The 25,700-nt window shown below is 38.8% G+C and overlaps 3 protein-coding genes across 6 annotated transcripts; all 3 read left to right on the top strand.

Moving 5' to 3' along the window:
• The first annotated feature begins 288 nt into the window (after positions 1-288).
• On the top strand, positions 289-5,554 carry LOC137105608 (probable phosphatase phospho1). Of its 2 annotated transcripts, XM_067488022.1 has the most exons (3): positions 289-603; positions 706-744; positions 2,554-5,554. In XM_067488022.1, exons 1-3 carry the CDS (start codon positions 452-454, stop codon positions 3,368-3,370), a joined length of 1,008 nt encoding a protein of 335 aa, XP_067344123.1. In that variant the 5' UTR covers positions 289-451; the 3' UTR covers positions 3,371-5,554. The 2 variants fall into 2 exon arrangements, with proteins under 2 accessions (XP_067344123.1, XP_067344125.1); XM_067488024.1 differs by lacking the exon at positions 706-744 and having other exon boundaries at positions 297-603.
• Positions 5,555-14,892: 9,338 nt separating this feature from the next.
• On the top strand, positions 14,893-17,251 carry LOC137105670 (gap junction gamma-1 protein-like). Its single transcript, XM_067488173.1, has one exon. The coding sequence runs from the start codon at positions 14,927-14,929 to the stop codon at positions 16,313-16,315; it is 1,389 nt and encodes a 462-aa protein (XP_067344274.1). The 5' UTR covers positions 14,893-14,926; the 3' UTR covers positions 16,316-17,251.
• Positions 17,252-18,030: 779 nt separating this feature from the next.
• dbf4b (DBF4B-CDC7 kinase regulatory subunit) lies at positions 18,031-25,229 on the top strand. 3 transcript variants are annotated; one of them, XM_067489074.1, is made up of 12 exons: positions 18,031-18,251; positions 18,661-18,855; positions 18,992-19,180; positions 19,585-19,635; positions 19,760-19,829; positions 20,025-20,089; positions 20,294-20,327; positions 20,427-20,466; positions 21,207-21,335; positions 21,469-21,607; positions 21,723-21,856; positions 21,970-25,229. In XM_067489074.1, exons 2-12 carry the CDS (start codon positions 18,712-18,714, stop codon positions 23,450-23,452), a joined length of 2,478 nt encoding a protein of 825 aa, XP_067345175.1. In that variant the 5' UTR covers positions 18,031-18,251; positions 18,661-18,711; the 3' UTR covers positions 23,453-25,229. The 3 variants fall into 3 exon arrangements, with proteins under 3 accessions (XP_067345175.1, XP_067345174.1, XP_067345173.1); XM_067489073.1 differs by having other exon boundaries at positions 18,031-18,215; positions 20,291-20,327; positions 21,970-25,228; XM_067489072.1 differs by having other exon boundaries at positions 20,291-20,327; positions 21,970-25,227.
• The last annotated feature ends 471 nt before the right edge of the window (positions 25,230-25,700 follow it).

Raw genomic sequence — 25,700 nt, 5'->3', positions numbered from 1 at the left:
GAGCGGGAAACATCGTTTTCAAAAGAATTTGAATAATCATATTTTACAAAATGTTCCTTTATTGTAGTAAAACTTGTAAACTACACTCAGGGCCACTCTATAGGACACACACGTGTAAAATCCAATCCAACATGACAGCTCAGCCACATTTAATTTACAGCAATAATGAAAACAGATACCAAACCAATGTGTTAATATTTAGGCTTTAACTTGCAGTGGTGTTGACTTGGAGCCCATAATATGCCATCAGAATAATGTTTGACCCACCTTATTTAGTGAAGTCCAGTACATCGACTAAAACTAGTGTGGTGAGCTGTTGTGCATTTAACAGGCGTAATTAATGATTCAGAAAACGACGCGTGTCACATTGCGTTGATCCATTTTTTAACGTCCAATGCTTTAATCCAAATTATTTATTCTGGGGGACTTTTACTTTGAAATCTCGGAGCGGATGCTGTGTGTGCGCCCTGGGGAACTTGACACCGCGGCTTTAAATGGGAAAACCCTGGGTGCTGTTGTGGGAGTCTCCTTGCCTTGTCACTGGGATGCTGTTGCCGCAGCCGGGGACATAACCGAACATCGCCTCCCAGCCTTGCACCACCGGTAGGCCTACTTTGCTGTTTTAATCCCTCCATATTTTAATCCCCTCCCTATTTCTCTGTGTGCGGTTCTACAGTGAATCTGAATTTGTCCTTCGATCCGCAGAAGAACACGCAGAACCCGGTCACCAGACACACAGCCGCGGTAATGACTTTGATTGTAACCTCTCTACAGGAATAGCGCTGCCGGGTTATAATTAGATGGCTTAGTGTGCACTAAAAATAATAGATCTGCTGGAAACACACACACACACACACACTCCCTCTCTCTCTCGCTTTCTCTTTATATGTTTGTATATGGAGCGAGAGAGAGAGAGAGTGTGTGTGTATAAACAATTCAAAAAATTCAAAAAAGCAAATTTTGCAAACATCTCCAAAATTTCTTGACATCATTTGGAAATCCTCCAATCAATTATAAGTGTAGACATGTGCAGGTTAAATCATGGTCCAGTACACCTTAGAGGCCTCAAAGGTCAGGGGCCCTAAAGTTAGTATAAAAGTTTCTTGACGAATGCCAAACAAAAAAGAAAACCTAAAGGTTGGGGACCCATGTTCTTGTAATCTGCCCATGGGTTAACCTGGTTTTTGTATTTGCAAAAACCTTCATGTACTTAGATGTGTTTTCCCAGTTTGGAGTATTGTTTTCAAAATGCTGCATTTGTCAAGTTTTTGTGTTTTGTACATCTTTTTCTCTGCGCTGCAGAACACCCAGGTCTCTGGGCCAAACACTTAATGGTTTTAATTATTTGGTATCACCGTTCATTCTCTTTGACACACCAGGCCAACATCAAATAAATAGTATTCCACAAAATGTGTTTTGCTTTTCTTTCATTAATGAGCTAAGTTCAGACTATTGTATCACTGGCTATTGTATCACTGGCTGTGTTGGAACCTGTTCCGCACGTTGATTTGGCATGTGCTTTTAAGCATTCCTGCCGCACCCACCACCAGGCCACCTAGGTTCAAATGATTGTATTTAATTAAATACATCTAACCTGATCCAATCAAGTGAAATACTCTAAGTAGGCTAGCTAGCTTTTTTTGTCCAGTGTGATGGGATTAACACTAGCTACTGTCTTTATTAATGTGGTACAACACACTCGGTTACCAAAAAGTTTATAAATATAAAGACATATAAAGTACAGTAACAGCATAAATTAGTAGTATGAAAGGGAGAAGTACAAAATAGCTTGTAATATAAATACCTTGGAATTCGTAATTGTATTACACGTACTCTTCTAGATTTACTTCTCTGCGTCCAGTTTGCCATTACCACTGTTCACACGTGGTAAAAGCAGAACATGACGTACTGTAACGCCTTTTTCTTCCCACAAGTAACAGCAGGGCCGGCAACAGGGAAAGCCTTGTGTGAAGTACTAGCTATGCAAATAGGGAACTGGCACTGGTCTGGGATCTGGTGGAGATATAGGCCTAAAAAAACAACTCCCTGAGGAGTTCTTTCCATGCCAACACAGAGCAATGAAGTAATGTCTTTGTGGAGGACTGCAATCCGAATTTGAAGTGTTTATGACTACTCTTTGTACCGTATGTAAGAAACTACTACAGTGATCAAACAATTCCAGTTCCAGGATAAAACCACTCTGTGGGACTTTTAGGTTGTTTTCTGTGTCTGAGTGTAATGAACATCCTGTTTAATAAATAAACTCTGCCCCTTCCTTCCCACTTGCAAACATATGTTTACCCTACAGCTTATGGCCTAATTAAGAGTATTTATACATTTTGATGTATCCTCAACTCTGCGTGATTCAGTGCTGCAGTTTTATTCAATCCTGAATGCAGTGGGATGTTAAACTCTAATTGCTCGCCTTTTGGCATCCTGCCATTAATGCTTTATTTTTAGTGTAATAAAACAGCAGTTTGCTCCTCAGCATCAGTTGTCCTTGACAAAGATGAAAAACTAACAGTGTTTCCATTCCTCCCACCTTCTTCATAGAAAGGGTCCCCCTCATCATTTCGTCCACACACCAACGATGACAGCTCTATCAAACAACGCCCCGGCAGCTTCCGGGGCACGGCGCTTTCTGGTGTTGTTCGACTTTGATGAGACCATCATCAATGAGAGCAGCGACGATGCTGTAGTGCGCGCTCTGCCAGGCCAGCAGCTCCCTGACTGGCTCAAAAACAGTTTTAGAGAGGGGCACTACAACGAGCACATGCAGAAGGTCTTGGCCTACATGGCAGACCAGGGTGTGTCTAGGGACTCCATCAATTCAGCAGTGGAGAAGATCTCGCCAACCCCTGGCCTCCTGAACCTCTTCCAGTATCTGCATAGCCACCAGCAGGACTTTGAGTTAGTGGTGATCTCCGATGCCAACACGTTCTTTATAGAGACGTGGCTGGAGCGCGCTGGGGTGCGTCACCTTTTCCGGAAAATTTTCACCAACCCGGCTAGTTTCGACGCAACAGGACGACTGGTGCTACTTCCTTTTCACTCCCACTCCTGCTCCAGTTGTCCCGACAACATGTGCAAACAGGCAATCCTTCGTGAGTATCTGGCAAGCCGGCAAAAAGAATGTGGTGGTTCCCCCTTCAAAAGAGTATTCTATGTTGGAGATGGGGCCAATGACATCTGTCCCTCTCTGGTTCTGGGGCCCCAGGACACGGCCTTCCCCAGGAGGAACTTCCCCATGCACAGGCTGCTTCTTGAGATGCAGCAGTCCCAGATAGCCATGCTTAAGGCAAATATAGTTCCTTGGGTCAGTGGGGAGGACATTGTGGACTGGCTGAAAAAAATAATGACTGAGAGATGAGACACACCAACCCCAGTCTTAGAGAGGAGCAGCATGGTTTTATCACACTCACATTTGGCACAAAGTAAAGAGGCTGTAGCCAAACAGTCTAAGTCTATTGAAATCTCATATTTTGAAGAAGCTGTTTGACATTTAGGAAACATTCTTTTTTGCTTTCTTGCACAGAGTCAAAAAAAACAAATGCCACTCTGATGTCTGTGCTGTAAATATGAATCTGAAGGCAGCAGCTCTACATAAAAACAGTATATCCAAATCTCCTGCTAGCACCTTCAAAGCTCACAGTTGTATAAAAACAACAAACTGTTGTTGTTAGTGCATGAGACCACGAAACACTTCTCACTATCCTGTAAAACTGCCCTTTTTATACTTTGGCCTGATCATTAAAATAATCTGTAGTATTTCTATTACACAGTCTATAGTGGCATTCTCATGTATTCCTTCGTAGCAAGAAAGCAATTAATAGTTTTTCACAAAATGTAGTACGTTTAAACTGAAGCTATGACATTATAAAAGTTTTTTTTTCAACTTAACTGACTGGTATTAGGTGTGCATACAGTATTGTACTAACACTCAACTGCAATTAAATAAGCTCAATAAGTCGACAATGGAGATATGCAGTACTGTCTCAACAAAGCTATAGGAGAATCAGGTGCTATTGCACTATCTGTGACAAAAGCCTATACATGTCATGGCAGACAGGGACAGGAACAGCGTAAATTAACTAAGAGACAAAGAATCAGGCACATTACCTGTGCCCTCATGACTGAAACCTAATCTGGGGCTTGTTTGTACAACGGTAATCTACACCAGCATGAGATCCAAAGGGAATGCTGTAGCCATATGCCTGCAAATTGGTCCAACGCGTTCATCCTGTGAAATAATGAAAGAACATTTAGTGAAATTGAAGAAATTCTGTGTCTGTAGTCTTTAGCAACCACTTGCTGTATTTTTATCCGGTTAGTTGGTCAGTGTTGATTAAATGTCTGTTTAGGTTGGGGAGAAATTAAATTCTTTGAAACCTACATTTTCTTTATAACTGAATGAGTGAATAGTGATGGTTGTAGCCTCTATGATATACTTTCATTATTAACTTAACATGTAACCTCATTTTGCCTCGCTGAATTCATGGCAGGGACTGGAATATAAGAAAGGATTTAAAAAAGGACTTTTATTGTGAGTGGTTTCAACATCTTATTTTTCCGTTGAAATTGAGGAAATATTGTTAAAAAATTATTAATGAAATATTGGGTTGTTTTTCCTTCATGTTTTTGGAAGGTTGACAAACCTTTTATACTAACGTGTAACGGTTAGACGTGTAACGAGTACATAATTGATTTTTGATGGCTGTTCATGTTTGTTTTCCATATTAATATGTACACAAACACTCACTGATATTGATTCTGTCAAGTGACTTCAGGCCAGAGATACAATGAATAATTGAGTGTTTGTCTCCTGTCATTTTCTGTTTTAAACATGTCCAATAATATAAATTAATGTATGTCTTTTTAACCTATTACAATAATAATAAGAAAGCGTAGGTGCTAATAAAACATTTATAGTAAGTTACAATTAAATACTTCAAGCCTTAAAAACAACATCTGGTACTGTCTGGAAATTTACTTTAACTAGTGTTTTAGTTTCTCAGGGAGTAAAGGAGAAATGTTCACAAGAAAGCATAATACTAATACATTGTATTTATGGATATATGTTTATTTGCACTTTCAGATTTGCTGCTCTAAGATCAAATCATCACATGCATTCTGTAAATGTTGAGAAATACTCAGTGTAGATGGAGCTTGACCATTAAATTCTTATACGATTTATGGTTCATGATGAGAACAATACAGTTTTGTAAACTTTAATCCCTCTAATGCTAGATTTATGAACAATTTAAGAGGAGTATGTACATTCATGTCTGACCTGTAACACTTCCATGGAGTTCTGTGCAATACTTAAATAATGCATACTTGATATCAAGTTAACGCTAACCTCACATCACCAGTGTTTATTAATGCAGATTTAAAATGGTATTTAACTAATTGAGATGTAAGTGTTGTTGGGACTTTACCTTTTTTTTCATTTTTGTTTGCTGTGTCTATGTTATATGTATTTTAAATCAAATCTGCAATTGGGTGTACAATGCATCATTGTTCCAGGAATATAAAGCCATTACCAGGTTCCATTGTACTGTGTTCCTTAGTTGTGTTTGTGTGTTTTATAGATTGGTTTAATATCCCATTACATATAAATATTACCACTCAAGGATCACATTTGCTTATTGTAACTTAAGGACAACGTATTCTTAACTGTATCCAAACATTAGAAGAACCAATTGTTTTCTGGTTTTCTGTTTAAATGAATGAAGCAGTCGAACCTTTCACAACCAAAGGCAGCAGACCTAGACCTTTAACCTCTGCTCAAATAAGAGCAACATACTGCTCAAGATGATAGAGGCGCTCAGTAACACAGTATGAGTTTGTTCCTAGTTCCTCCCTCTGGCTATTTTTCTTGTTAGTTTTTTACAACCAAATCTTAAAACAACTAACACCACAGGGCAACTTACTTCTAGATACTGTTTTTAAAAAATCTGATAAATAATGTTTAGTAAGGATTTTCATTAATCTACTCCATAATAGCATTATTCACATGGCTCCCATCCTAAATTACCTCATACCGGCGGTTTCGGGACTATTACGTGCTTTTGCACTTTTTGTTTGGGCTTTGGATTCATAGTCAGAACTGAAGATGTCATCTAGAACTGGGTTGAACAATATACGTTTGTGACATGTTGTAGAGTAGATCAGTTGATTTTAACTGGGTTATTCATGTGTTGCCCAGGAAAGAGTTATTACTATTACAAAACCACTATTACATTTGCCAAGGGGGTTAAGTTAATTTTCAGGGGGAGACAATGTCAAACTGGGTTCAAATAAGTTAAAGAAGGAGAGATTTAGAGGAAGAATGAGAAGAAGCCTCGCATGACACAACTGGTCTCTCAGTGTAGGTGAAATGTTGACTTAACAGTCCAGAAGCAGGCAAAGCAGGACAGAAGAGGCCTGGAATGAGCAGAGTCAACTGAGCCTCTGTCTTGACTTACAGGGATTACAGCAGCCAAAGCACAAAAGGAAGACTGAAGGACAGAATTAATGGAGAATGAATGTGCAGACACTAGTTTGGCGGTGGTCGAGTCAATGGAAAGAGAGTTAGCAGCATGAAGGGAGAAGAGGGAGGATATTAGAGATGGTATAAACAAACTCCCAGCATGGCCAAGCTGCTGTAATGAATCAAAGTCCCTGATGTAGACAGAGTAGATGAGACGTATGACTACATCTACAGAAAAGCCCAGAGAAGAAAATAAATAGGAAACCAAACAGAACTGGAAGATAAATGGTAAATGGTCTGCACTTGTATAGCACATACCTATTGGTACTCAAAGGGCTTCACACTGCTTCTCATTCACCCATTCTCACTCACGATCACACCCTCCCACCGATGGGGGAGCTGCTATGCAGCTGGCCAAAAGTCCCTGGGATTAACTAAGCTGGGGTTCAGTGCTCAAGGACACTTTAAAATGTGACCAGAGTAATCGAACCAATACCTGTGGGATTGATAGATCCTCATGCACCACAGTCACCCCAGTACAGCAAGGATCTGAGAAAAGTATGCGATTGAAGCAAACACACTGAACCTGCATATGGAGACTGCACAATAGAGGATGGTAATGACATTTAAACAGTTGAATCAGTGATGGTCTAACATTGCTGTCTTGATTATTCTGTGACTGTAAATAAGAGTTTATGTTGAATTTAGACAATATTTGATACATCAGTGAACCTACTGTGTTCCCTTAAGAAGTGCTACTTTTTTTGTATTTATTTTTTGAAGGTGAGATTAAAGTGTTTGTCCCAGTACATTTATTATCAGGTACTTTCTTAGCTGTTAAATGCATTTACTACATGTGTTTTATATACAATTTTCTTTGTAAGTAGATAAAAGTGAGAAACACAGACAATTATTTCTTAAGAATAGGATAAAACCTCTATGGAGGATGGAAAGGAGTTTTAAAAACGGAAATTTTTAGTTTTAAATCTGAAGGTTACGCAGTACAACATTGGCTCCCAACCTGGTGACTGGGGCCTCCTAAAGGGATTAGAAGTCTAAGATATTTTAAGATCTGCTTCAGTTATGACACATAGAATAACTGTTTTGAATACAAAACAGAGTACTGAATAATAATTTGTCTAACTTATTTTTATATAAACCTAGCGACCAGAAGATGGCACTAAATTCCCACATCTATATGCAAACTGCTAAGAAGAACTGTGTACAGTACCAGGCTTTTCTCAGTTCTCATATCATACATTCATTGTCAATCAAGAAAATAATAAACAAATAAACTGAGTCATAATATCAAAAAGAGAGTTCCTTCTATGTAAACAGTATGTGTGTGGTTTCATCAAACAGTTCTCAGAGAATATGACAGCAAAGGCTCAATGCTGTGATGACAGAGATGGTGTTTGTTCTCCATGTCATCCTGTGAGTTTGAGATGCGACTGAAGTCAGTCAAGTAATCTGTTAGCTCAGCTTTTCAACTTAAACATACGTTTAGCCTGCTGTATTTCTGCATTTAACCTCTTTTGTATTTCTTTTTTGTACCTTCCTCCTTTGTAGTTTGACTTGTGTCAAATCAGATCAACACGTGTGTCAATCTTTGCATCAATTCTCTCCAACGTTGTTCTCTCTCCACATCCGATTTCATCTCTCTGATTTATTTTGTCACTCTGACCCTCGGGTGATTGCATGTCATTGTTGTTGTCTACCATTATATTTGCTGTTGTCAGTCCAGGTCCTCTAATGACAATATCACCAGCAAACAGCTGACTGTACAAAGGCTTGTACTGACTTTTGTTATGCATGTATCATCTTCTTTTTTTAACAAGAATCATCCTCCCAGAGCTGATGCTGTAGTTTAGGTCATATTGAGCCCAGCACTGTTAAAGAAAGGCTACACGCTGTGTCTATTATAGACAAAAGATAACTTGCTGTCCAATCCAATTTTAAATGACCTGCAGAGATAAATATATGGATAGAAAAAACCAATTAACATCAATCTGTTGACAACAATAACAAATCGGATTTGAGGAACTCAAACTCACCAATTACAGCATTGCTGCCTCCTCCCAGATACTAGCTGAATAAGCCACCCCCCAATAACAGAAATCACCCAACTGTTGAAATGCTTTAAATTGACAGTGCTATCCGTTGATTGGTTTTATGGATAGCCAAATAGATTTTTCTCTATCCAATTACTCATCCTGAGGTGAAAGATAACTCAGTTAAGTGACTTAGGTCTTTGTAAGAGGTCACACTAAATTACAATGGGCGCTTCCTGTGCTACGTAAAATACTATCAGGCTGATTAGGCTTGTAAGTGTTTCCACTCCTCTGTAGTGATACTGCTGCTGATAGTTTGCAATGCCAGCCAAAGGTCAGGCTAATAGCTCTGAGCAATGGCTCTGTACCTGAAAGAAACAGTCAACAGATGGAGATGGAAAGGAGCAGGAGATGTGCTGCTTGAGCCAATGTTTGTCTAATGTCCTTCAGATGAACAGTAGTGATTAAAAGATGTTTTTGTCGCAGATCAACTACAGACAATAAACTTTTGAATTGGGTCTGCATGTCCTTGTGGCTGTTTAATATCTCAGATAAAGCTCATTGTGCATTGTGAAAGCCATTAATGTATTTGTGCTTACTTATCAGCTGGAGATGTGAGCAGTCGAGGAAAACTGAATTGAGACTATGCAGTGTGTGATGTATCTTACAGGAGATACAAGACACATCAAAACTTACAATTTGTGCCATGCATGTATAGTGCCTCTGTGGCTATTCACATCTCCAGTTTGAACACATTTATTATGTCATCTGTTTATTTTCTGGGACTCTATAAAGCTACAGGGTCCTCTTTTACACGCTGCTTTAGAGAGAAAATAAAACAAAGGTGTCATTTCACTTATCTGAAATTTTTTTCTTGAAACTTTGCAAGAAACCGCTGATTCAAAGTACTTTTGACATACTTTGTTGCAAGTGCACAACTCACAGGCATCTTGGTTTGTTGTGTACCTTAACTGGAACTTTGTGCAACATTGTGCAAAACTGTCAAAAAATGGTACCGGGACTTATTGTGATAGACACTCAACGGGCTGAGTCCAACAGGAGTGGAATCATTAGGTGACTGCTCAGGCAGGAAGCAGTTGTACAAGGTTATAATTTTTATAATTTTTAAAGATGGAACTGTCAGAAAAGTAATAATTCAATTAAGTTTATTATTGAGGTCATAGGGGAGTGTATGGGTAGCTCAGTTGGTAAGGCAGTCATCCACGGACCACAGGGTCAGTGGTCGATCTCTGGTCCCGGCTATAAGTCGAAGTGTCTCTGGGCAAGACACTGAACCCCTAACAGCCCATTCCCCTCCCCAGCTGTGCAGTGCCAGTCCATGCCCGGTAGAAATTGGGGAGGGTTACGTCAGGAAGGGCATCTGGTGTAAAAAAACTGTTCCAAATCAACAAATATATAATATATAAAACCTGTATTTTCACTTTTTCTTTCTTTAAAAAACTAAAATAAGGCTTCATAATTGATATTGATTGGAGGCAGCTATAAGAAAATGACTTGCACTTAGCAGTAATTTTCTTTCTTTAAAACTATATATAAAACTATATTGAGGAAAACTGCCTGTGTGATGGTGGTTGGCCTATTGTCTCTCTCTCCCTCCCTCTTTCTGTCTCTGTCTCCCTCTCTCTCTCTTTCTCTCTCTCCCCCTCTCTCTCTGTCTGTCTCTCTCTCTCTCACACACACACACACGCACACACACACACCCCTTCTTGCTTTGAACCAGCCCGGTTTCCTACCTCAGCTCACAATCACGCTCTCTTTCTTCTTGTCCATTCTCCCTAATAAAAAAAATAAAAAAGCAGTTTAATAGTTAAATTAGTGAAAACTTAAACCACCTTGCACTTCAGGGATTTTAATGCGTCGGAGGGAATGCAAAAGGTTTTGCTTTAATTCGGCGATGAAGATTTTATTTTTCCTGAAGAATAGTGCCGTATGTCGCGAGTTGATCAGTGAGGTCCAAACCCTGATCTGTCTCTGTGGGGGACAGGAGCCAAGTGGACGTCTGAAAAGGTGAGACAGCTCACACAAGAGGGAAGCAAATAAAGATCGGTCTTCTGCTTCTTGTGAAGGTATATCCAACTAGGAGTTTTTAGGCGAGATGTGAAGTAAGTAAAAATACCTTGAGATTTAGTAGTTAGTTAAATTTCCATTTTCCCACTAAAGTTGGGCGGGTAAGCTAGCGTGGTTAGCTTCATTAGCGTCAGTTAACGTTAATTTTGCTAAGCTTGTTAGCTTGTTAATTTTCATTTAACTAACTTTGAAACGGTATTGTTTTTATATTTATCGAGGGGCTGTAGTATGAGAAATGTACTTAAAAATACGCAAGTATGTATCCACTTAAACACAAAAACGAGCTCTTTTGGTAAGTTTAGGTATTTTTGCTATTGTTAAGGTAACATTAGATAGCTACTTGCTATCATACAAAATGATGTTCAGAGGATCAAGCTAGTACAGCATCTTCTATTCTAATGCATGTAAAAAAAAAAAAGACATTAAATATGCTGTTATTATTAAAGCCTAAAAAACTTAACCTTTAGTAAGAAAAAGTTGCAATTTATTTATTTTCCAGAACCAGTTAAATCATTTCATAGAATTAACTACATAAATTATGTAAATACCTTAACACGATCAAAGTTATTTTCTCTCCTGTTGAATAATTGACTGTTTGCTACAACATTTGTTATCCTGAAAAATATTACTTATTATTTACAAAAATGTATGTATTTATTGTTTATTGAGCGGACTGAATTTTGTCCTAGACGTTTCATAGTTGAGGCTCATGCTGCTATTTTCATGTTTAAGCTAAAATGACATTATTTTGCACTTAATTATAATAAAGTACATGACAAAATCCTTATCTAATAATTTAACATGGATATGTGTTTGTTTTGTGTGGTAGTTAAATAAAAATGTGCAACTTTTATGTTCAGCTTTGTAAATTTTAATATCAGCTAAATACTGCAAATAAAAATAAATCAATTAACAGTAAATATGTCAATGAAGGAACCGTGAGGCATGTGATTTAACAGTATATCATCTGTGTTCACTTTGCAGGCACATGGGGATTGAACCTCTCCAGATTCTGCCAAGGGTAACAAAGAGGAGCCGAGCGATAAAACAAGGTACTATTTAGAGATTGTGTAGTAAGGGCACTATGACTAAAACACTAGAAACTGTGGAAACTCATGGTTTGTTCATTTTCCTCCTTTAAATAAATTTAATAATATGCTAATTTGAAGGGAAATGTTGCAAAGGAGGTAACACATTTTAATGTATCTGTACTGATAAAGTCAATGGATTGTTTATTTTTATATTAGAGTAATGGAATTAAATGTAAAAGTGAGACCATGTAGGCTCAACACTGAAAAGAATATATTTTCGAAGTTACCCTGGGCAAAATAGGTATTTTAATTTTGTGATGGTTCATAAAGTACTGAGAGGTTGATTTTTATGTGAGCATAGTATCTTTGGATTGGCGTCTCTGGATGAGATCTTTATGCTAGAGGCTTGTGTCTACATCATATTATGTTGTGCATACTGCATCATGTGGTTTGACATAGTTGAGTGGATGGCTCACAAAGTGACCCCAAAATACCCTGTGGGCTTTATGTCTGAAACAGTAGTTACAGAGATGAGACATGCCAAGTCTAAAGTTTGGGTAACTATACTTGCAGTTTTTTTGCTCGGTAGCTTTTCAAATTGTTACATTTAATTCGTCATACATTTGATTCATTCATCATGAAATTGACCAAGGCATGTCTGAAATGTGATAATGTTTCATTCCTGTTTTAGTTGATTTTTTGGGCTTCTGGTTACACCCGAAATCAGTTACTAAGCCTAGTTGTTATCAGCATATTTCATTTTTGTCTCATTTTATTGTGTGTGTGTGTGTGTGTGTGTGTGTGTGTGTGTGTGTCTTATCAAGAAAACATTTTTAAAGAGTGCAGTTTCAGCAAACTGCTAACTTTTACAATTGTCTTTCAAATTATTGGTGGGTGAGCGTTTCTTACATAAAAGATCATGTTTGGGTGGAGCATCATTATAATTACTCTAATGGAAACCATAAACCCTTACACTCGCAGTTTGAAGCCTTTTTAGAAAGGCATGTGCAGGGCTAGTTGATCTTTTAAGTTGTGCTCATCAAATAGTTATTTTACTGGCACGGTAGGAAACTGGAGGCTGCTGGTCTAGGGCTGGATCACATCTGGAGAGTGTGCTGTACAGCTTTCAGGCACTCACTTTGCATTATTAGCAACCCTGTCGATGGAACTGTACAGTTTGAGAACAAGGGGATTTTACATAAAGATGTATGCAGGGTTTATGTTCTGGTCCACTTTTCACTGCTTTTAGTCATTTTACATAGATATGATATGGGACAAATGCCTTCTCAAATCAGTGGGACACGGTTGCAGTAAATCAGCTTTTACTTGAACTTTGTCCAGTATTGTGATTTGCTTTACAACTTTTTGTACAACAAAGTAAAATGGTAAAGTAGTTAACTCTCTCTTAAAAAAAAAAATTAGGGCAGCAACTAAAAATATTAAGCGGCTTTCGGCTTGTCCCTTCAGGGGTCACCACAGTGAAATGCGTTCTGCACCTTGATCTGGCATGAGTTTTTATGCCAGAGGCCTTTCTCGCCACAGCCCTCCCATTTTATCCAGGCTTGGGGGCCACACCGGGTGGGGTGGGATTTGAACCCACTGCCTATTGTATCCCAACTCAATTCTCTACCACTGAGTAACCAGGCCCCTTTATTATATATGTAAGTATACTATGCCCACCATGATGATAAAAAAATTGGCACTGGATACTAGTGTTGTCTTAGCATCTTGGAACCAATTAGTTGAAGCTCTTCAAACTGAGATGTGCATATTCATATATTTACATACAAGGTGACAGGATTCACTGGACTAAAATTGGGAAGGAGTGGTTCAGGGAGCATGAGACACCTTTTTTACATGTAGACTGGCCTCCTTAACACTACTGAGAATCTTTGGGATGTGCTGGAGAAGACTTTTCGCAGTGATCTGAACTATCTGCAACTATAGACAGAAATAAATGGGACATTGCACAAGCTCATCGAAAGGATGCTGTATGAATAAATGAATATGTGCTGTAATCAAATGTAAAGGCAGTCCAACGAATATGTGTGATTTCTTTTTTTTTTTTTTTTAGCTTAGCAGTGTATATGCTTATTAAATATATCATTCAAGATGTGTGTGTAAATTAGGGGACAACATCACTATCACAGAAGACTTGTGCCTGTGTAAAGCTGTTTTCATTAGTCTGGTAATGTTGTATGAAATTATGTTACATCTTTTTCTGTATATTCTACAGGGATATAAAGGTTAAGTAAAGATCTCACAGTTTTCACTGTACTGCATCCTCCTTTAGACCTATTAGGATTAATATATACTTAAGTTACACTGATAATATATTGGAGTTTTAAAAAATTAAACAATAAATAACCTGAACAACAGATGGGTTGATGCACTTCATGCTTAAATAATCTTGCTTTTGTAATATTATTTTTTATGGATAGACATGAATGACCTAATGTAAAATGGCTATCAGGGATATTCAGTTAACAATAGCAATTATGGTTAGGCATTCCATTGCTGTTATTACGCTTCCCTTTGTGTGCTAATGCCAAGGGTATGTTTAGACATAGGCTTCGAGGCACAGCTAATAAAAGAATTAAGTATAGATGTGTATACTGTGGAGAAATTCACTGTTTGATAAACATGTACTGGAAAAACAAAGTGCTTGTCTGTGGACTGTTTGGATGAAGAGATGCTTACGGTTTTTATAGCTGGCAGAACAGCTGCATGCACATACTCATTTTAATAAAATTTAGCTTCAAAACACAGTTGAAAAGTGTGTGCTGCCTTTATAAAAAACATGTTTATTTTTTCATTAATTTCGTTCAGTCCACATTGTTAAGAAGGAAGGACTGTATGTAAATTGAATTGTTCTAGCCCAATATTTTGCTTGTTTTAAATAGAAAAAATATTTTATCCAGTCAAATCCAATCCAACTTAAAAACAACACAGTTGGGCCAAAGTGCTGTACACAAACATGAAGACAATACACATAAAAGAAAGCTAGATATACGACATTTAAAGCAACAGACACAAAAAACAAATATAAAGCAAAGGTAAAAACAATTACAAAAAAACAGTACAAGCCAGCATCTCAAATGCCACAGAGAAACAATGTATTTTAAGAGGATTTAAAAACAGCAAGTTAGTTACCACTTTTTTACTACAACAAAGTCCGAAGCATTGTTAGGTATTGATGTGAATATAATATTTTCTGTATTTTTTTCACAGGGAAGTAACAGGAGGTTTCTGCTGCCTCTATTTGTCATTTCCCTGACATTACCATGAGTTGGAGTTTCCTGACTCGCCTGCTGGAAGAAATCCACAACCATTCCACATTTGTGGGCAAGATCTGGCTAACTGCCCTCATTGTTTTCCGCATTGTGCTGACAGCTGTAGGAGGTGAATCAATCTACTATGATGAACAGAGCAAGTTTGTCTGCAACACAGCGCAACCCGGGTGTGAGAATGTTTGCTATGATGCCTTTGCCCCACTCTCACATGTCCGATTTTGGGTCTTCCAAATTATTTTGGTGGCCACACCTTCACTCATGTACCTGGGCTATGCTGTCAACAAAATCGCTCGAGCAGAGGAGAAGACAGACAGAGGGACAGAACATGGATTTTCACAGGAGAAACTCAATAAGCACTATCTTGCAAACAGAAAGCACAGGGGTGCTGAAGAGGCTGAGGAGGACCAAGAGGGGGACCCAATGATCTATGAAATTGCAGAGGTTGAAAATGATGGTGGAGAAGCAACAAAAGGAAGCAGTGGTGCTGGACGAGGCAAGTTTAAAGTGCGGCATGATGGGCGTCAACGTATTAAAGAGGATGGACTGATGCGTATTTATGTTCTTCAGCTCTTGGCTCGGTTTGTGTTGGAGGTGGCTTTCTTGTGTGGCCAGTATGCTCTCTATGGATTTGCTGTTCCTGCCACTTACGTGTGCTCAGACCTGCCGTGCCCTAACAGTGTCAATTGCTTTGTTTCACGACCCACTGAGAAAACTATCTTTCTCCTTATCATGTACACAGTCTCCATACTCTGTCTTGCACTAAATATATGGGAGCTGCTTCACCTGGGCATAGGTACCATCTGTGAAGTTGTACGTTCTAACCAGATGCAGCTTTCTGATGATGAGCTCTATGGGCTGACACAGCGACAAGGAATTCTTAATGATGAAAAGTTGAGGGGAGAGGATTACAGCAGCTATGCTTTTTCTTGGAATGGACCGTCAGCTCCACCAGGCTACAACATCGCCATCAAGCCTCTTCTGCTATCTTCAGGGAACCAGACCAAAGCTCTACCCAACACTGAGCTCACTAATGCCAAGATAACATGCCATCAGAACCATGTGAACATTGCCCAAGAAGAGCGTCAGCAGCTTGCCAATAATGATGAAAACCTGTGCAGGGCAGAGATGGGAGATGCCCCTAGAGGTGTTCATAAGGACATCCGTCAGCCCCAGAGCAAGATGGAAGCTGACAGTCAGGCCTACAGTCAGCTACAGAGGCAGACTAATAACCACAGTAATAACCCCAGCAAGCTGCACCGTGAACACAAACACCGCCGGGCCTGCAAACATGCCTCCAGCAAGGCAGAGGCAGACCGAAGCAGCAGCAGTACCAGTAGCAGCAACAAATGCAGAGTGATAAAAAGCTCTGAGTGGATCTAAGTGCAGAATATATAAAGATTATGCCAGACAGCCCTATTTATTCATTTTATACAGAAGAAGAACAGGGCAGCAACTTAATATTATTTTTCATGTGAAAATAGTGAATAAAATGTTTGCCACATGGACTATTTTGTATCAGTCTGCGAAAAGCCCCAGTCAATAAATACATTTTCCGCATTAAGATGAATTGCAGTGTAGACAAATATGTAGACATTTGTTTTTATTATAGAAATTTCAGCTCTAATACGTTAAATAAAAGGTTGGTCTAAAGAAACCGTTCCACTTCTGTGTGGAAGGAACCACATGTTTATGTCATAGATTCATGACATAAGTATTGGCCTGTGCTTTACTGATTTACTTTACAACTTAAGTGTATGTTTTAAATCTTGAAGAAGTGTGGGAAACCAGCCAACACAATAGGACCTTTCACCAATATGTACTGTAAACTTTGAATAGTTAGTTAAATGGCTCTTGGTGGAAGATGGTGGTGCTATTTGTGATATTATTTGGATATGCTAGGCAGTACTCTGAGATTGCCTTACTTTCAAAGAGGTGCTTCACACTTTGCAGCACTTAGTGTATAATAGTTGAGTAAGTCATTGTTTTCTACAAAATATCCTCAACATTATTGACTGAACAAAAGCTAAATCCTGGAGTTTATGTGATTACTTGGTGGATTCTTTATGTAATGACCAATACATGTTTGATCAGTTGTCAATGACTTGTTGCCAATCTGTTACAATTTTCACATATTTAGTTTTTATTGAAAGCCAATTCCACAGGTTTTCTCAATTATTAGTTTGTTACATTCAAACATTAGTTCATTACATAAAAGTAGAAGCAGTGCATTCGGTTTGTTTGTTTTCCAGGCCTGGTGTAAAAATTTTTATTATTAATAATAAATATAACAATTTTTTTTACATTATTTAGAAGTCATTTGCACTGAGCCACTGTTTCATTCTGTGAAAAATATTCAGAAAGTGCATGTTTTAAATAAAGAAATTTCTGTTGTTTGTGTTTTACATTTCACAGATTTTATAATTTTAATGTCACGAGAGATTAATTGAAGTTATCCATGAGCAGATGGTTTATTTGATGAGGGCAAATTTTATTGCTGTTTATCCAGTTTTAATGCTGTTATCCACATTGCCATTTGCTTGGCAAAATAGGGATAGTATTAATACTATTTGACATTTCTTTTCAAATAGTGTCTTCACTTCACTGTCTTAAGCGAAACCTGTTTTTTCATTGTTGAAAATGTGTGTATTAAAGGTCAGTCATTGGTTATTAAATTTGTAAATATTGCAGCAGTTATACGATTTAATTTGTTACCCGTTTATCTTTACAACCCTTTATGAATTAAACTATGGAGTTATTCTCCAGATAGGCCACGTTTATTATTCTAGTAGAAACCCGGAGGGAAAAGTAAAACGTTTGGTTTTTTTCTGTAATTGTTAAGGCCTTGTTTAAAAATCTGAATTCAAGATTAGAATAAGAAAAAAATAAGAAACTTGAGAAACGTCTACGCTGGCACATTAGCGGGTTACATTTAAAGAACAGACCGATAATCACGTAATTACAAACTCACGTGAATCCCAGAGGAAAACAAAGCTATAACCATTAAGAGATCTGAGTCCAGCCGATGGTAGAAGCAAGTGAAGGCAACATTTTGTACCGGACGTGACGTTAAGTTTACGTACTCGTCGCCGCCTAGTGTTTTTAAAAAAGCGGCGGTTGCTTCTTAGCCATCTTTGGATGAATCTATAGAAACCATTTCTTTTAAGTTTTCCAGATCAGCGAGAAAACAGAAATGAGTCGTTTTACTTCTTTATACCCGATGACGTGATAAACGGGACACCAGACGATCAATCCTCTTTACCAAACGTTATTCGTTGCTCAGGTGCTGTCCGTTTTGAGGAACGTATAGCTAGCTAAGGTTAGCTGAAGCTAACTAACCACAGACAGGCTAACTGCTTACTAACAAAGTGTACAAGTTGATGATGCTTGTAACTTGTTGTGTCGCTGTAATCTTGTACTTCTGATTCGTCATATGGCTTGTTGTGATATTTTTGCAATAGTGTTTTGAGCTAAGTGGGAATTGCGATATTTGACCTTTTAAAACAAACCAGATGACACAGATGGTCATACGCTGATATAGCGTAACTTCAACTTTACTGTAACACTTTAGATAACTTTGTATTGCAATAAGGTTACAGGTAATTCCGGAAAAGGCAAATTTATTTGAAATAGTAGTTAAGCTGTCATTTATTAAAGTAATCTGTGTTCTATCAAATGATTATGCTGATTTATAACATTTCATGAACACCTGTTCTCCCTTTTACTAGGGTCCTGGTGTTTTACGGTAAAGTTGTGAGCCCCTGTAATGCACCAGGATCATGCAGCAGCATGCAAAGAAGCAAGGCCTTCTGGGCGAACTGTGTCCTGGGGAAAAAAAGCTGGAGGGGAAGACCTTCTACTTGGATGGTGTGAAGAAACACGCAACAGCTCTGCTATTGGAAGCCATATCCTTTCTAGGAGGGGTAAGCTTGTGTGAAGATGATTAGGCAAAGCGATAACATAATTTTGTTATCCCGAACCTTCTGAAGTTCATGTTAGATTTTGTAAAAAATAAAAAAGTAAAGATCTAACTGAAATTTTTTTTTACTTGTTCTTAAGAGGGTTGAGAGTTTTCTGCACAAGGATGTGAGTTTTGTTGTGACTGAAAGCCTGGAGGGCGTGAAGCAGGAGAAGTCTACAGATGTCAGAGGGACGAAGGGGACAAATGAAGAAACCAAGCATCCTGCTAAGCAGCGGGAGTGTGTCCTCAGCAATAACAGACAGCGACCAGCAACTCCTAGACCAGTGGTACTGATCATGTCTAAGACTATGCTTGTTTGTAAAACCTATGAAGCTTGACGATGTCAGCATCCAAGTAATATTATTAAATGTAAAATACCTTAATAATTGGAAAATGGAAACTTTAAACGGTCTACATTTTTGTTACTAATGCGCATCACACAACTCGGCTAAAACCCATAAATGTTTTACACTGTTATCTGTTACACTGTATAACTGTTATACATTTACATGGTAATTGATGAGAATGCTAATGGTAACCACTGAAATTTAAGTACACTCTAAAGAATCCAACTTACTAATACTTTGTTCATTATCATCTGATTTGGATAATATTGCATAGGATACCATTATTAAGCACAAGCATAGGGTGAATTATACTGAAATATACTGTTCTTTTATTGTCTCTACAGGCTTGTGGCAGCAGGGGCAAGGCCTTGCTTGAAAAAGCTATTCGCAACAATGTAAGTCATTCCAGCCAAAATAAGTTTGTTGCAGATATGTGGGATTTGAGTACTTGGGTATTGTTGATATATACTGACTAATTTAGGGCTAACACAGCTTTACTTTTGTTGATTCACCTTGTAGGAGCGATTGCAAGTGAGCAGTGTTTTGGCAAATGCCCGATCGTGGGGAGTGAAGATTTTGTATGTGAATGGTATCCTTTGAACTTGAGGAGACCACTGAGCAAATCTGTGATCAGAATAATATCAACTTGCAGTGGACATGTGCTCACAGCAGATGGCACCATTTACACGCTTTTGCTTTGTTCTCTTCTGCTTAGTCTTAGTCTACTTTGCCTATCACAACATACCGTTGGACAATCTTGTACTCTTCCTTAATGTACTATTAGATGTTGTTTTGTATTTGAAACAGTTGACACGCGAAAGCGTCAGTGTTAAACACAAGAGGACAGAGGTAAGGTTTTTTTCATATATAAATCAGCTGATTAAAGGTAAAAGTTCTGAATCGCCATTCTTTGGTGTTGGAAATATTCAAATGTCATTGTATTGGTGTTAAGTAAGAAATAACACAAACTATTGAATCACACTGTCATGTTCATTAGCCTTTCCTCTTCCATCTATATTGTAAGTCTTGATTTTTAACTCTTTTGTGCAGAAGACCTACAATAAACAACAAAGTTCTCATGTCAAAGGTTGGTCCATGTATTTATTTTCCACAAACTACTGTATTTCCATAGGTAAAAGCATTCTGACTAATGTGTTTTTCTCTTCTCCTCACTTCTTGTCCACAGCTTTGAAGTCACCTTATCTTAAAATTGAAGACTCAAGCAGGTGAGTTTTATCTCCCATTCGTTTTTTCATTTCAGATAAGAAATTGAGTCAAACAAGTGAACCATCATCTTTAATCCTGTTTTTGATTCAAGTCATTCAACAAAGATGAGCTAGAATTCAGCAAGTCAAGGGAAATGTACATTTTAGTACTGTCCAAGTTGATGTAATGGCTGTTTAGTATGAGATTAGATCCTCTTTTTTTCAGTTAAAGCATAGTGACAGTAAAATGGCAATGGGCACTATTTCTGTGTTTCTGTCCCAATGGCTTCCAGTTCTGGAGCGTTTTAATTCAATCCAGATGATTTTCCTAATTGAACCTATTAAGGCGTCCCATCGTGTAATGTGACAATCCCCCACAGTGATGCTCCCCAGGAGCACAGTGCTTAACCAGATACGATTTCTATTCAATGAAACTCTGAAAGCTTCCCTGCCTGTGCAGGCAGGGGATCTGTGTGTTAAAAGGTCTTTTCATTTGCTATCTCATTTCAGTTAATTGAAATGCTTTGGCTCGTGCATAAGCTATTGCTATGAGAAACCGTACCCGTGACATCTCAAACATTTGACTATTAAGCTAGCTGGGGTCACCTCCGATGTGTAATCTCACAATAACTGCTGCAAGTGGTTTTGAAATATTTAAAGTTTCTATATAATATAAATATAATAATTGTATTTCCAGCATCATTGCTTTGTTTTTTTATAATACTAAAGAGCTTTTTTCTGTTGTGTTATCATATAACCAGGAAATACAAGCCCTTGCATATGCAGTCTATGACATTCCCGTCTCTGTGGTACTCGGGCCGATTTGGTCCCTTTGAAACTCCCCATCCTCGGTTTGAAAAAAGGACAGAGCAAGAAGAAAATAAAACAAGGTTTGTTTAAATGGGCTTATTTCGTAAGGAAATGTAATTCAATCAGTACGTTTCATTAAAACTATAAAAGTCTGTTAGCTGCATTGACTATACTGCGACTGATTTGTGTGACTGTTAATTGTGTAATAATTAGGGAGAAGAAAGAAGTTAAAAGCAGCATTCAGAACAAATCTGAAACCCCATTCAGTTGTAACCCCACACTTTGGCGCCCACGCAAAAAGGACCATTCTTACTGTGAATGCTGTCATCAACACTTCAGGAACCTGGAGGAGGTAGAAATGTTTAAATATTACTTTTTCTTGATGGCACGTACCTTTTATTCTTTTTTGCCTTTTTGTTTACATTTGTGGCATATACTTTGACCTCCTTACTTTTTGGCCATTGCAGCATTTACAGTCTGATCAGCACCGTATGTTTGTGCTGGATCCCTCCAACTACAGCGTAGTGGATCTGCTTGTAGTTGACATGCTTCCTGAATTCGATCCCAATCCATCTCAACAATCAGAAGAAACATTTAACCGGTGAGTTTTAATTATTACTAGAATAATCCTAATAGTATGGTATTTCTGTAGCCCTGTAATCCCATTGGGTTTAAATAGAGGATTCTTAGTACCTTTTATGTTTTTCCTTCTAGGCCACCAACTCCTTTATTCATCGAAGATGTCTGTGAACTGGAGCCTCTCTCTGATGTTGAGACGAAGCGCGCTGTCCAGGCCCTACGGAGACGGGGTTCATTCAGTACACCCATCTCCAGCTCTACTCCATCCCAGGGTCCTGCCAGCCCATCACCTGGAGTTCAGCTTCCCATCCCAATTCCCGCCTCTCCGCCCATTGACATCCAGTCTTTCACTCCCGAAGAGTGCCCCCCTCATCTCCAGCCTAACATATCAAGCCCTGCTATGCCTGTATTGGAAGTTGAACCACAAGATCACAATTCGGATAGCCAGCAGCCTGATAACCACCATTTCTCCCCTAGCTCTGAGTCACAGTGTCAATTCAGAGACCCTTACCCCCTTGCTCCAGTCCTCAGCCCTCAACTCCCTTTTTATTCCTCTAGTATTGCGCCTCACAGCTTGTACTCAGAACCTCCTATACTTAGTCCTCAATGGACTACAGCAGATGAGGTTGCAGAGGGAGTTGTTTGTGAAATGGACATGGCCGAGTGTTTGTCTGAATCTGTCACACGTTCTATTTCCACCCCACTTCTTCTTTCCATGGCTGTAACAAATGCAGAAGTGAAGGAATCAAACAATGGTCTTTTAGGGTTCAGTGAGATCAGATGTTCCGGCAGTGGTTTGGATTGTTATAAACTGGGTTCACGTAGGTCTCGATCCCTCCCTCGACAGTCACCTACAGGCCCAAACCCCAAAAAGCGCTGCCGCTCAGTCAGCCCTGAAGACAGCCGGAGCAAAAGAAGGAGAATTACAGTGGAGTTTAGCTACAGTGATAGTTGGACCAGACAATGGCATAAACCGACAAAACTAGAGAATGACAAAATGGCAAAAGCTGAGGACTGTTTATCTGACATGGTCTCTTGTCAGATAATACAGTCTTGTCCTAATCCAAATGTCTCTGCAGCATCCAGTACGTCCACTGTGGAAACATTTGGTTTGACACAGACTTTTAGCACATTTTGTGTTCCTGCTGTTGAGAAGTTTACTCAGCCACCACATCAGTTTGACATTGTATGTCACAGTAGCACTTATGTTGCAGATCAGCCACAGATTCAGTTCCCCAATAACAAATCTCACAGTGCGTTTTCCAGTCAAGACTCTCAACGTTCACTGTCACACTCTACCTCGGTGTGCATTGAGCCCACCCTCATCCCAAACTTTGCAACCCTCCCTCCATCATCATCAGACTCCGACTGGGACTGTGATCTGTTGTCACGTCTCGGTCAGACCTCAGCCATACCTCTGTCGCCCACCAGGCAGGGCTGTGAGCTTGACAAGGAGCTACTCCACAGGCCATGTACCTGGATGCATGACACCAGTTATGAGTCACGTCTACATACTGTTCTTGAGCCTTCACCCCCAGCAGCCTCACTGTGTGGGGAAGAAAGGGACTCTTCAGCATTTTCAAGAACTGTGGTACAGATTGTCAAGGTTCAGCACTGATGATTATTGTCTTGATCTTGTAAAGAACTGGAACTACAGACTGTAGGCCAGCTTGGCTGCATATCCATCAAGAAATGATAGTTAGCACTTAAGCCCATCAGAATAAGTCAATAAAATATTCACAGAATAAATAAGTAAAAGTGCAAACTAAATGTTATGCTTATTTTAGAAATGCATATTGTTTCGTTTATTTTTGTTTTAGTAGGTGCATAATTGATGCTCCGTTAATTGAAAGAGCGCACATTATCATTTTTGTCTCCTATCCCTTAATCTTTCTTGTGGATAGAACCCCAAGCAATAATTCTGTCTGTCATGCTGACTGCAGATTTACAGCAGCTGTGTCTGGGAACACGTGACGTTAATGAGGCTTTTCTAAAGGGGGCATTACTCAATTACTGGAAGTGCTGCATCTGGATCCCATCCCACTTGCGCCTGCATTTATGGTCAAACAGGCGAGGCATCAGTAGAGTGGAGGACTAGCACTTCCTATGAGACAAACTGTCTGATTAATGTTAAATTGCTTTTCCTGCCTTTTGAAGGTGTGCCAAAGGACTTGTTTCATCAAGGAGAGATGAGTGCTTCACACAGTGCGCTGCAGCAATTTGAAGTCTAAAGTCACCTACTACTAAAGACTCAAAACACCATGACGTTGAAAATGGCATCCTGTGAATACGATGCGTGGACATTAGCTTGTGGGTTCTCAGTTTAAAGATACAGTTAAGCAGATGACACATGCAAGGCTGGTTACATTAACTTTTTGTGTGTGTCCATTTTTGGAAATTTGAGAAGGATAGGATGCATGTTTGGACAAAAACAAGTGACTCCCTTAAACATATGAAATTTAAGATTCCTGTTTGCTCCAGTCGGACCCTCGGGATTCACAAACAAAGGGGCATGGAATACTGGCAGGAAAATGTGAACCCAATTCTTGTACAGTGTTTTTAAATAAATGTTTTTAACCATCAGAAATTCCACGTGGCATGCCGACTCTGCTTGCGGGGTAAAGAAGAGCCAAAATGCGATGAAAGGATGAAGCAAGGGTAATGGCAGGTCGATGCGTCCTGTTTGGCTAATCAGCCTGGTTTCCTGCTGACACGAACAATTTTTGATACCTAATCTCCATGCTGTGTTGGGTAACCCTTAACTATCCATGTTGGTTGAAGGGATCTGTGTGTGAGTGGCTCTGGCAGGCTTGTCACTGAAGAAGGTAGAGCAATCCCACTACTTTGTGGTTGCTGTGTACTGTCTACAGTTTTGGAATGTGGCATGGATGTCTTCTGTCGGTGTATTTTCCAGCAGGGATCTGAGTTTAAATGCGGGTCGATGTATGCGGCACATCTGTCGACAGACTCCCGTTTTACCAGATTTTGTTTGAAGCTGCAGTCTGAAACACTCTTGTGTAGATGAGCGGTAGTTAGCTCTCCTGTTTAATCAGAAAAGTTCTATATTAAAGTGACATACAAGAATGAGATGAAATCGGGAAACTTTAGCTTTAGTTAGGCTAGTTAGTTTTATTAGCTGTCTGAGCACTGTGCATGTAATGACTCTAAACTAATTATTTGAAACAAAGTCCATTCAGCAGCTGTTCTTGAGCTTTCAGTCGTATCATGTTATCTTCCTCAACAGATGGTGTTGCACAGTTAGTATGATCGTAGATGTTTAAATCGACATATCTTGGAACATTTCATGGAGCTCACATTTATGACGGGATAATAAGTTCTTTCTTGGTCTTGGGAGTGGGATGCAGTGGAAAGCTTCAGCACAGGTGATTGGCTGGTATGGTGAGGTTGTGTCAGTGTCAAAATAGTAAAACACTTTCAATAACAGCAGTGTACATGCAGCCATTTTTAAAAAGTGACTAAAGGTTCATCTATATCAGACAGTTCCAGTTTTTTAATTGCTCATGTTGTTTTTTTTCCCATTTTTAAAAAAATTAAAACTAGCACAAATCAGGGTAAAATAAATAATAAAAAAAAAAATATATATATATATATATATATATATATATATATATATATATATATATATATATATATATATATATATATATATATAATATTATTATATTACATAATATTTTTTTATGACCAGTGTATATTTGAGTCCTTTTTGGAATTCATCCCGCAAATCATGTAATCACGAACTCTGCTGCGTCCCTGACCTGCACATACCAGAACAAAAAGTGTAATAATGAGACATTTTTGATCAGGATTGCTCATATGATTCAAATGATCTCAGCCACATTATG

Source organism: Channa argus, chromosome 20, assembly GCF_033026475.1.
Source record: "Channa argus isolate prfri chromosome 20, Channa argus male v1.0, whole genome shotgun sequence".
NCBI classification, from domain to species: domain Eukaryota; kingdom Metazoa; phylum Chordata; class Actinopteri; order Anabantiformes; family Channidae; genus Channa; species Channa argus.
The sequence above is the reverse complement of the archived record's forward strand: the minus strand, read 5'-3'. Positions and strand labels throughout refer to the sequence as shown.

Excerpts from the sequence above, each read along its gene's own strand:
- LOC137105608 (XM_067488022.1), top strand. The coding sequence starts at position 452 with ATGCTGTGTGTGCGCCCTGGGGAACTTGACACCGCGGCTTTAAATGGG. Across the intron at positions 604-705 it reads CTCCCAGCCTTGCACCACCG|AAGAACACGCAGAACCCGGT; the intron begins GTAGGCCTACTT and ends TTCGATCCGCAG. Across the intron at positions 745-2,553 it reads TCACCAGACACACAGCCGCG|AAAGGGTCCCCCTCATCATT; the intron begins GTAATGACTTTG and ends CCTTCTTCATAG.
- dbf4b (XM_067489073.1), top strand. The coding sequence starts at position 18,712 with ATGCAGCAGCATGCAAAGAAGCAAGGCCTTCTGGGCGAACTGTGTCCT. Across the intron at positions 18,856-18,991 it reads CCATATCCTTTCTAGGAGGG|AGGGTTGAGAGTTTTCTGCA; the intron begins GTAAGCTTGTGT and ends CTTGTTCTTAAG. Across the intron at positions 19,636-19,759 it reads AAAAAGCTATTCGCAACAAT|GAGCGATTGCAAGTGAGCAG; the intron begins GTAAGTCATTCC and ends TTCACCTTGTAG.
- LOC137105670 (XM_067488173.1), top strand. The coding sequence starts at position 14,927 with ATGAGTTGGAGTTTCCTGACTCGCCTGCTGGAAGAAATCCACAACCAT.